Source organism: Amphibalanus amphitrite, unplaced genomic scaffold, assembly GCF_019059575.1.
Source record: "Amphibalanus amphitrite isolate SeventyFive unplaced genomic scaffold, NRLGWU_Aamphi_draft 000187F_arrow, whole genome shotgun sequence".
NCBI lineage: Eukaryota > Metazoa > Arthropoda > Thecostraca > Balanomorpha > Balanidae > Amphibalanus > Amphibalanus amphitrite.
The window spans coordinates 738,409-750,173 of NW_024881682.1; the positions used below are offsets into that span (position 1 = coordinate 738,409).

Sequence of the window (11,765 nt, forward strand, 5' to 3'; positions counted from 1 at the left end):
GACTCCACAGCCCTGCTTTGCAGTCTGGTCTGGACTAGAGGTCAGTGCAGATGTAAACTGGTCATTTTTGGGTTCATTGCGTTTTTGTGTACTCTTATTCGGCTTTGGTGCACATTTCCCAGCTCTTTGTGAAGGGTTGCTGTGGATTTAGAACTTGGGCTGCTGCGCCTCATCGACCTACAAGCCATGCTTTGCAGCATGGCTTTGTGTTAATTCTGCTAATACCAAGAAGACTAGTGTTGTTTGCCAAAGACTTACCTCTAGGGCAGTTGAAGCTCAGGAGTACAGCGATTTTCGGCTTTGCAATGCAGACCACCAACTTGATCAAATTACGACCATGCTCATACAGATTAATATTGTAAATTCTCCATCAGACTGGACATGACATTGTGTCCTTTATTTATTCAAGTTGAGGTGGATACCGTTCAGCACATATTAGTGTCAATTAATGTACGAAGTCTTGGTTAGTTCTAAATCTAGAAAATATATCAATTAATTTCCGTTGTGACACAAAACACACTACACAGCGCACTGAGCAACAACGCGTCACGAGAGAAAACTGAAACACCCAAGGAGAAACACCAAGGAAAACACATAATGCGAATGTCACTGAGCATACTGCCTTGACTGAGCCTCTCAACGTACTAAGAAACAACTAATGAATGAGAAAACAATATTTACAACAACCTCATTCAATCTGACCAATCATATAGCGAGAATACACCCAGCCTACCCAACTAGCGAATCAGATGTACGGTTTCTAATGACGTATCTAGTTTCCGAGGATCTAGGGGAAAATATTTACAAGATTCCCTATATTTTTCCAATATCTCCATAAATATCTCTAAATAGAGATGGAGTTCCTAAACCACAAGTACCAATCAGTTTACAACAGTTTGATAGAATCATGACGTTTAATCAAAATAACGATTAAAAATTAAGTATTTTTAAAAGTTTTACGTTGCTTTCAAGAGGCATCAAATCGTGAAAACGTTTTAAAAATTTCAAAATAATAATTATAAGTACTCAAATCTCATCTCAAATTTGAATGCGCTTTTGTCGGAGCGCGCCATGCTTGCCTACGTGCGCGCGAGTTGTGATTCGGTTTTGAGTATTTTTTATTCTGAAGTTATTAGGGATTCAAAGGTAAGTTTTGTTGCAACTAGGTTATTTTGACACCGAACTTGAGGCACTTTAAAATATAATCGCTTTATTCTGCGTATTCTTAGAAACTGAGGGAAAAGGAAGAGCTGAATTGTAATGAACCCACCCTCCCGTAAATGTCAACTTGGCTTCACTGAAGTTTTGTGCTAATATATTTTACATTCTGTTATTTCAGCTTTCACGGTTCCATTCAAAATATTTGCTTCTTTGGTGAGCAAAGTAGGTAGGTACTTTGAGTGGGCTGTCACTGATCTTGCAAAGAACTGAGGTGATTTTCAGTTTTATTAACAAATTGCTGGCGGTTTTCTTAGGCACTAGCGGATAGGTCTTGAGCCTAATTAATATTTTTATGTCACCATCAGCAGTTATATTTCATGCAGGTCATGAAGGTTTTAAGCAATTAGAAGCCAGTCTGCAGTATGACAATTTCAACGTGATCTTGTCCGTGCCGGCTTGTTTGGTGGGTGCAGATTTGGACTGGTGCGGTGCGGATTTAGTAAAGTGTGGTGCGCAATTGGCTTAGTGACTGACATGAATGACCAGATGGGGTAGATGAAGAATATTGAAAAAAACATTGTTAGAGCTTCAACATCACACAATTCAGTGTGCTCTCGGGTCTAAATAAGTGTGCGGTGGTCAGAATGGACTGCCAGTGCTGGTAGTCCAAGCAATTATATGGGTCGCCCGCAAGTTCGCACTCTGCACTGTTACAACACAAAACAGACCTCTTGGCTCTGTGAAGTGTGAGGCGCCGGCGGTAGAGTGAGAGAGATGAGCATGGCCGATGAGATGAGAGGGATCTAAGATTTGTACGGCCGATGGGAGGGCCATAAAATCACCGTGGGAGGGCCATAAAGTCACCGCTCGGCTGCTTCAAGCAGTCAAATGCCAACAATTCACAATTCATCGGTAAACAATTATCCGTACGTTCGACGCAGCCAATAGCTTGCGTTGAAACAAGCTGAGTTCGTTGCATTCTGCACTGCAGCTTTGGTAAACGAGATGCGCTCGGCTCATAAGAGGGTTTGGCATTGTCGTTCGATGGTACGCAGGGCCTAGGCCATATAAGTAGGGCCAGATGCGCATGGCTGATGGCAGGCCTTCAGGACCACCACTTTGCTGCGGCTTAGTCAAATCCCGATCTGCTGTGAATGACTTGCCCATCAGATTTGTTGTTCGATATAGCTAATGAACTAACGAGAGATGCTAAAAATGCATGCATGTGACTTTTGCCATTTATATGTATTTCTATTTTTGTAACTGGGGCCTTCACAAGTTGTCAAGCCGTTTAGCTAAATACATGGCAGTGTCGACACCATTAGGGTAACCATGGTACATCCCACAATAATCACCCTGAAAGAATCGCCAGGGACAGGTACTAGATAGGGTTCTTGTATTGGCGTGACGTGCTGTTTGTTCTAGTCTTGCAGTGCGTATTTCTCGTTTCGTTTCCATACTGCTGAGACGGCACTGGCAGGATTGTGCCTCATATCAATAATTTGAATTTAGGTCAGTGCGGTTTTCAACTGGTCACTTTTGGGTTCAGTGCGATTTTCCGGAATTTCAGCCGGTTTGGTGCGGATTTTCCGGCTCTTTTTGAGGCATTGCGGACTTTGAACTTCAAACTTGTGCCGGTGCGCCTCGTTAACCTGTGACTTGTGAGCCATAATGTGCAGACTGGACTCAAAGATGATAATATCTGACAATTTCTCTGTTTGATATAACTGGCCTCTGTTCAGTTGCTGTTTTATCAGCATATTGTCTGTAGTCCTGAATTCCTGATACATTTTTTTTTATTTACTTGATGACATTACCTACTTGACTTTCCATACCTAGCGTTACATGTGGATTGCACAAATGATGAGCCAAAAAATTCAAGTGAGTTAGCAGTTTGTGGATCAAAATGGTGATGGAGTAGGTAACCAAATCGTCAATTTAAAAACTTTCTTGCTTCACATGCCTAATGAGATCCACATGAGCCTGATCTATCACCATGCCAACTCTAAATGATTTATTTCAGGAGGAACAAGAAAGCTGAAACCATGACGGGTTTCGGACTGTCGCTTGTTGCGACTTTTGACGACCTCTGTCGGCACACAAAGGTCATGACAGAGGGCACTGAATCAAGTAAGTTATGTGAAAATAGAGCTAGATCACATCCACTTATTCGCATGGATGATTGGGTGTGAAGTGAATGTCATTAGCCCACTTGACAGGACTCTTTGTAGCTGTAGTCAACTGGCAAGTTTTAAACAAATGCTTATTCATGTCCCAGGGATCTACACAAATTATGGAGCACACATCATGCACACTCATTCCATGGCTGTCCATATGTGCTGTTACACTTGCCACAAACTCGGCATGGTTAAAGGTGGTGCATTAACTTGGTGGATATTTGGAGAGCTCTTTTTGTAAATTTAGCTCGAATGTTTGAGTGGACGGATTGATACACCCGAAGCCCACGCTGTGCACGTCTTGTTGCGTCCCCGACGCCCACCGTCCTTTCGCGCAATTCCGGGTGACGGGAGAATTTAGATGCCAAAGTTCAAAATGCCCTTCAAAGTCGAACACTGCCTGTCCCACTCAGCTGACTTCAGCTGGTGCTCCCTTCAACCGCAGGCCATCCTTGTCAGGAGTCTCAAATATCGAACGCCGGAGCGAATCGAACCGGGGATCTCACTACCGGGAGTCCAAGGCTTTACCAACTGAGCTACAGAGCAGGCTTTTAGCTTTCTTTTAGTTTCATCTCTGGCGTCTTATCTTTGAGCACCGACTCATTCGCTCATATCCCACGCTGCGAAGCCCGCTTGTAGCGACCAACCCTCACCTCTGACATTGCGTCTCCATCCCGTGTTCAGAGTTTCTCGAGTTTGTCAACACGATCGAGGCGTTCCGACTGCGCTGGGTGAACTCGGAGGCCGAGTGTCAGCGCCTGCACGCCCAGCTGGTACAGGCCAATACGGAGATCACACGGCTGGAGAACAACGTCAAACAGGTGAGCGTGGGCCGCCGGCCGGCTGGCTACCCGGCTTATAACGTCAAGCAGGTGAGCGCGGGCCGCCGGCCGGCTGGCTATCCGGCTGGAGAACAGTGTCAAACAGGTGAGCGTGAGCCCCCGGCCGGCTGGCTACCTGGCTTATAATGTCAAACAGGTGAGCGCGGGCCGCCGGTGCCGGTCGGCTGGCTATCCGGCTGTAGGCGTGACGACGGCCGGCACACTCGGAGTGAAGAGTGCTGGCGAAACGTCCGAAGATGGTCACGCCGGGCGTTTCGTTGTTGGCGGGTCTCGGAATAGTGGAGATGGGAATCAGCCGGTTGATTCTGGTAATGACGATATATTTTTCTTTGGTATGCTAGGGCAATGATGTGGGAGATAAGTAAGGGGCAAGATTTAGAAAATATGTTATGTATCTGTCTGTCCAAGCTGTCTGTCCAACTGTCCGTGTCCAAGCTCATCTATCCGCGTTGAACTAGGCATTTGATCGAGGAACGCATTGTGTTGAACAGAGTTCGCAGTGTGCGAGGCCTGTCCTTCGAGGAGCTTCACTCCGTTGTTTCTGCCAGCCTCCACTCGGGCTTTTTTTTTAGAGACAACGCATGCATGCTGCACTAATTGTCCTCATTGAGCCTGTGACAGGTGCAATTATTCGTTTAACTCTGATGTTTATTTGCTTTACAGCTGTTTGCTTAACCTAATCGCTATATTATCTGGTCATTCCAGGCCAAGAATCTACTGGACAATGAGAAGAAGCGTCGTTTTCTGGTGGAACAGGACCGTGAGGCTTACGTGAGTGATTTTGTTATTTGTCGATAGAAATGTCAGGATTATATTTGACGAAGATTTCACGAATTTTTAAGCTGCTAAGTCCCCTCTCAGCCCCCTCCCCCCCCCCCCCCCCACACACACATACACCTATCGTCAGCCCCAACTGACCCCCCCCCCTTCCCCCTGGCACAGGAGCGTCAGCTGAACCTGATCCGCGAGCTCATGTTTAACGAGCCGCACGCGGTCAACAATGAGACGCGCGAGAAGATGCTGCAGCTGAGTCAGTCGGTGGCGGCGGCGCGGCCGCGCGAGCGGCGCTCCTCGAACCGGCTGGGCACCATCAGTGAGAGCGTCGGTCAGTTGACGGCGGGAGGAGCGGGCAGAGGGTGCTTGGGGTTTGGGGTACAAGCTGAACTGAACGCATAACCATGTGAGATCCGAAGTAAACGTGAAACTATTGGATCTATATATAATTGACATTTTAGCAATTGCGTTTATGACGCAAAGCTCGCATACCTATGCTGCTTTTTTAGCGTACTTTTGTTGCTAGATAGCTGTAGAAAAGATAAAACCACACGGATTCGGACCAGCAAGCCAGGTCAACAAGACGATTACACGCCCACATACGACTGTATCAGTGTCCCACATTCGTATCTGCCCAAGGGTCATCTCTCGACCGTTTCTACTGCGTCCTCTGCTGCCGTCTGTAACTCCCGACCCTGCCCCCAGGATCGCTGCTGTCTGCCGACGACCTGTCTCTGGATTACACCGAGGAAGATCTGGACGTGTCGCACCTGCGCTCCGGACGCGTCATCCAGCGCTCTCGCGGACAGAAGCGCACCTCGGACGTTGATACTGAGGAGGATGACGGCACGGGTGCCACACGGGCGCGACGCCGCACCAGGAAGGCCAAGGTGAGAGCTCGGAGCGTCTTTAGCAATGTCGTTTTCGGCATTTTGGCCAAGATCAGAGAGTAAACTGGACGTTGGGATGCTAATTTGTCGTTTTAGGAATTCATGAGATGAAGGATCGCTTTGCGATTTTATTGGCCGAGTCTCAGCATGTGTGTTGCTTTTTGGATGTTCATGAGGAGGGCCGCATTGATGCTGTTTTTGTAAAAGATTAGGCACACGATTGCCGAGGGCTGGCTCTCACCGGGGACTCTTTATGTAGGCTATCCGCTTCTTCCCCGCTTATTCGCCCCTCGGTTCCCTGACCTCCCTCCCCGCCCCCCCCCCCCTTCCAGCGCCGCAACAGGCAGGCGTCGCCGTCGCCAGCCCCGGCGGCCGCCGCGCCCGACACGGGCTCCAGTTCGGACCAGGCGGCCACGATGGCGGCGCGCGGCGAGGCACTGGTAGCCACCACCACTGTGACGGTACCGCTGTCGGGCGCCGTCACCGCCACCAGCCAGCTGCGCGCCCGCTCCCCGTCGCCGGCGCAGCGCCGCAGCCGTAGCAGCGCCGGTGGCGCGCACAAGTCCCTGGAGCGGTCGTACAGCGAGCCGCCGCCCCTGCAGCGCACGCCGGCCCCGGCCAACCCGACCCTGGTCCGCACGCCCTCCAGTGAGTGTTAGGGATAGGGAGAGGATAGAGTAATCTAGGAATTGAGAGGGGAGGCAGGGTCAAATGCTGCTCAGGCTCGCAGTATTAGATAGAGAATAATATCTTATTTGTTTTAAGTAGTCCAATGTGACTGATGCAGTGCAATTGTGACACAACGGCATAAAAGCCCGGTGGACACTTAAATGTGCTAAATTATAAGCTGATCAAATATTGATTAACTGCTTGCTTCAGGTTGAGCGTCACGCTGCCTGGCCAGACTGACCTCTCCTCAGCTCTGTGGCGCACTGTGCGGTATCCCCGCCCTGTCTGACCGCCCCACCCTGCCTCCCGCCGTCCGCCAGCGATCTCCCAGCCGTGGTGGCGCTCCAACCTGGCCCGTCTGCACACGGACCTGTCTCCGTCCTTCACTGGTACACGACCGTTCTTTGTCCCCGCCGTGTTGGAACTCAGAACCCTTCGTGCCGTGCTAGGGCTTCGTCCGCGTAGGCCATGTGCGCTCGCCTCTGCGTCCGTTTCAACCTACCTGCGCTTTATGTTTGCTGTTCGGTCTACCCAGTTTCTTAGTACAAAAGCTGTTCCTGTCCTAATTTGCTACTTCTTTGTACAGTCAAACGGAAGGAGATGTACTTTTCTGTAGACATCTTCATCGTCGTACTCATTTGTCTTGAACCGTTTTTCCTTGTTTGTGAGGAGCTTGGCTTTGTATATCATTTGTCCGCTTTTTTCGTCTTTTAGTTTGTCTTTATGCCACCAATCTCATAGATATAGCTGCCTTATCAGGATCAACACTTCTTATCCTACGCTCTTATCTCTTGCTATGGTATGTTTTTTGTTGAAGAAACAGTTGTCGCTGTCTACTTTTACTAACGATGCCGGGCATTTTTATCCTATGTGTTTGCGAAGTCCTTTGAAGAGGGGATCATGACCATGATCAACGCTCTTTGCTATCGATTGCCAGACGTAGTTAATCACATCATCATCAGCACAATCGACCATCATCATCCTACCTCGCCTGACACCCCCTCCCGCCACAGACGGTCTGGGCGGCAGTGCCTGGGACGTGGGGCGCACGCCGGGCGGCACCGCTCAGCGCAACCCGTACCGTACGCCCGAGACGCCGTTCTCCCCCGGTCTCAGGCACTTCAACTCGGCCGGAAAGGGTGAGTAGATGGACAGGGCCACAGAACAGGGCTGAGCCACCGACTGAAACTGGTGCGGTGTTACGGGGCGAGGCGATAGTCATGTAAGAATATTGATTACGCCAGTGAAACCGGCTACCTAGTGGTTATGATATGATGTACGTTTAATTCGCACTGTACAGCGTTTATCGTTTTTATCGTAGTATATTGAAAGCATTGCCTCATTGTATTGTATTGTATTGTATTGTATTGACAATTAAAACACTCCATATTAAAATGGCTATTCTGAGTGTCGCGTCTGAGTTAAAAGGGGAAAACGAGTTAAAATGCACCCAAATCACAGCACTCAGTAAACATATCGAACCATTCACTCATCCCTAAATACGTAAAAACCACTCGGAAACAGAGCGTTTAAAACTTCCCATTGAGAGGCTCCTAAAATCATGGGGCAGGCGATTATATAACTGGGCGATGCTGTAGAGCAGACGGCGCCTCCCTGCTTCGGTCCTCACGCGTGGGAGAGCCAGATCAGTGTCCCGCCTTGTCGAGCGTGAGCGCAGGGAAGAGTTGGTCATTATGAAAATATTAGGTATTTGTTTTCATCTCTCTAAGATCTCAGCTGATGTCTCTCTAGTTTACCTGCCTGCTGTCTCAGCGAGTGTCTGACAACCCCTCCCTGTTTATCCGCGCAGGGCTGGGTGGACCATGTCACACGTTCTACGAGAAGACCGTCATCAAACCCGAGTCGTGTCAGCCATGCGGCAAGCGTGTGCGTTTCGGCAAGACGGCGCTGCGGTGCCGCGAGTGCCGCGCAGTGTGCCACCCTCAGTGCCGCGACCAGGTGCCGGTGCCGTGTGTGCCGTCGGCCCTGACGCCGACCTCGCGCGGACACCAGGCCGGACAGCTGGCCGACTTCACTCCGCTGCGCGGCCTCATGGTGCCCGGACTGGTGCAGCACTGCATCAACGAGGTGGAGCAGCGGGGCATGAACGAGGTCGGCATCTACAGAGTGCCAGGAGCGGAGCGCGATGTCAAGGAGCTGAAGGTGAGAGTGGAAGGGAGGGGAGGGGGTCAGCTCCGCGGAGCTGCAGCAGTGTAACTGTTTGTGCCGTGACAGCTTAGATGAGCTCGGGAGAGGTTTGTGTATTTCGTGTTTGGTTTCTTGTGAATTGTGATGCCGATTAAAGATTTGCGATTGGCTTCGAACAATGATCGATAGCCTTGGCGTTTCGGAAATGACAATGCAGACTCGCCATAGGCATCTGAAACAAATATGATTTGGCCTCACTTAGGGATCACTGTCGCTCCGTCTCGCCTTGTCTTGTTCTGTATTACTGTATGCCTGGCCTATTCAAATACATTAGCCAGAGGGGTGTGGTAATAACTGGTGTAAGCAAATTGACCACGGTCAAAAATGCATTACCAGAATACACTAAAGCCAACATTTTTGGATGGTCTCGTTCCTAAGTCGGCTAAGAGCTTCGGTCCAGAAAATAAATTTATCGTTGGCATACAGTAAAATACATACCAAACTCGGCCGGTGATAAATTTTCAAGACCTCAGTCCTTACTGATTTTTGAACTCGGCCTTCGGCCTCGTTCAAAAATCCAGTAAGGACCTCGGTCTTGAAAATTTATTTACACCGGCCTCGTTCAGTATTATATAATACCGTGTCTAACCTCACCCCACCCGTTCCGGTCACCAACAGGCCCGGTTCCTGCGCGGCAAGGGCATCCCTCGGCTGGACCAGGCGGACATCCACGTCATCTGTGGCTGCATCAAGGACTTCCTGCGGATGCTGCAGGAGCCGGTGGTGACCCACACGCTGTGGCAGGACTTTGTGCGCGCGGCCACGTCGGATAACACGGCCGACCTGTACCAGGCCATCTCGGAGCTGCCGCAGCCCAACAGGGACACCCTGGCGTTCGTTATCCTGCACCTGCAGCGGTGAGTGGTTTGGTGGGGTAGGGAGGACTATGGGGAGGGGAGGGATGAGTATAGGATGGATTAGGTAGAGGTGTGGGGCAGGCTGCTTGGCTGAGTTTGCTACTTGCGAGAGAGTAGGAGCGTAATATGGCGAGCGTCATGATATGTAGCCTACTTTGAACAGAGCATTCATTTGTGTGGCTGCACTTAACCTTTTTGCAATGGAAGTATTCATTTTATGTCCAGTTCAACTTGCCTTGATCATTGAGGCAAGCGTCAGTTTTGCGATTGTATTACTGTCTTGGAAAAACGGCCATATGTGGAGGGTATCTTCAGCCATCACTGACCATTTTATCCGCGTCTCCCGGCGAGTGTTGATTTCGTCTAACCATGTCTCCCCCCCGCCAGTGTGGCTGAGGTGCCGGACAACAAGATGTCTGTCTCTAGTCTGGCCAAGGTGTACGGTCCCACCCTGGTCGGCTACTCGTCGTCTGACTTGGAGCCGGGAGCGCTGCTGACCGAGACGCGACAGCAGCAGACGGTCAGTTGGGGTATCGTGCCTCTCGTCCGCTCGTTGATGTTGTTTGGACGGGTCAATGATCGTTCAATGAGCATTGGGGACGGTGTGCTAGAGTATTACGTTGATGGTGTAGTGTAAAGCTGCATGCCGCCTACAATAAAGTCATCTGTCTAACGTAATCGCTATGGAACCTCCTAGTTTCACTCTGCGTCTACCTATATCTACCTATCCATCGATGACTTCCCTATAACTCCCTACCATTTCCTCCTCAGGTGATGGAGAAGCTGCTGGGCCTGTCTGCCGACTACTGGACCAAGATTGTGGAGACCTCCTCTCAGGAGCAGTACCTGTACCCAGGCGGTGACGCTCAGGCCACCCCTCTGCGCTCGGGCGGCGTCCGCACGCGCACCGCCTCTCGGCACGGATCCTACCGCTGATCGCACGGCGCCTGAGCCTCTCAGAAACACGCGGAGAAGGAAGGGATGAGGATTGGTCAAGGCGAGGTGAGTCGGCCTAGCCGAGGCTTTGAATGAATGGATCGCTGGAATGCATTCCCTGCCACGCGGTTTGAGGCAGTGAGGCCTGCGGATGAGGCAAGAGTCCCATGAATGAGGCAGGAAGCCTACGGATGAAACAGTGGGGTCCGCAAATGAGGCAGTAAGGTAGTGGAATGCGGCGGGCGAGATGGGACGTGTGTGCTGGAAAGCCGGTATAGCGTATAGTGGAAAGTCGCGTGGGTGAGTTGCTAGCTGCCGTCGGTGCGGGGTGGCCGTGGTACAGCAGCAGAAGTCGCGCTGAGAGGTTGTGCGCCGCCGCGGACGGCACAGGAGAACCAGTGTGAACGTGTGTGAGTGTGACCGGTGTTTTACCTAGTGGGACCAGTGATGCTGCGAGCAGTTCGACGTACTGCGGCGAGCGATGAACCGGGAGCACCAAGGCAGTATGAGCGATCGCACATTTAGACTAGATTGATCGGAATCGGACTCGTGCTCCTTGCACTGCTGTGTGAATTAGGGTCGTCCTTCACACAGTCCCAGTATTTACTCTCGGTGGTGGGCTACCGTTTTCATATCTCGGGTGAATCGTCAAATGTCTGGGCTATTCGATACTTCGTGCTGTGGGGACGAGTCGAACGTGGTCGACTGCGACTGTCATCAGGTGCTTGATGATTCTCGATTGATTTCGGAGATGCTACTCAAAATGTTCTCTTTTCATGCTCTCTATTTGTCTTAGTTCTAATAGTTGCTACTCGTTTGTCACTGCCAGCTCCTGAAGATATCTCCGACTGAGTGTTTGATTCTAGCTTGTCTGGTTTTTAACTATCACCCGAGTAGGAGCTTACACTGAGGCCAAAACGTTTGTGGATTTCTAGGATACGTGGCGCCTCGTACTGGCAGCGGGTCGCTAGCTCGTTTGGGTGGTTCTGGTTCGTCATTGCGGGCTAAATTTGAGTAAGAAGTACACTGAATGGACAAGTATGGATTCTTCGCGCCGATTACAATGTCTGCTTAGCACAAAATCGTAGTATTGTTTTTTATTCAATGTGGAAAACAGTAGTTTGATAGGCACTCTTCCTTTCGCTATCTTTGTGATTGTCTCTAGTTTTATTTTGTATCGTGTTATTGTCAAAATAAAATGCAAATAACATATCTCTTTGAACAAACCAAAAGCCTAGTCGAATAGATCGC

At 50.0% G+C, this 11,765-nt stretch overlaps 1 protein-coding gene across 2 annotated transcripts; it reads left to right on the forward strand.

Moving 5' to 3' along the window:
• Window positions 1–1,052: 1,052 nt before the first annotated feature.
• Window positions 1,053–11,724, forward strand: LOC122384360 (rac GTPase-activating protein 1-like). Of its 2 annotated transcripts, XM_043371709.1 has the most exons (13): window positions 1,053–1,146; window positions 3,185–3,291; window positions 4,023–4,159; window positions 4,886–4,951; window positions 5,123–5,285; window positions 5,660–5,844; window positions 6,177–6,492; window positions 6,834–6,902; window positions 7,527–7,652; window positions 8,324–8,676; window positions 9,340–9,578; window positions 9,966–10,098; window positions 10,350–11,724. In XM_043371709.1, the coding sequence occupies exons 2-13, from the start codon at window positions 3,207–3,209 to the stop codon at window positions 10,512–10,514; spliced, it is 2,037 nt and encodes a 678-aa protein (XP_043227644.1). In that variant the 5' UTR covers window positions 1,053–1,146; window positions 3,185–3,206; the 3' UTR covers window positions 10,515–11,724. The 2 variants fall into 2 exon arrangements, with proteins under 2 accessions (XP_043227644.1, XP_043227645.1); XM_043371710.1 differs by lacking the exon at window positions 6,834–6,902.
• Window positions 11,725–11,765: the final 41 nt, after the last annotated feature.

Coding starts and splice junctions, on each gene's coding strand:
- LOC122384360 (XM_043371709.1), top strand. CDS start 3,207: ATGACGGGTTTCGGACTGTCGCTTGTTGCGACTTTTGACGACCTCTGT. Junction 4,160..4,885: donor TGGAGAACAACGTCAAACAG/GTGAGCGTGGGC, acceptor TGGTCATTCCAG/GCCAAGAATCTACTGGACAA. Junction 6,903..7,526: donor CCTGTCTCCGTCCTTCACTG/GTACACGACCGT, acceptor CTCCCGCCACAG/ACGGTCTGGGCGGCAGTGCC.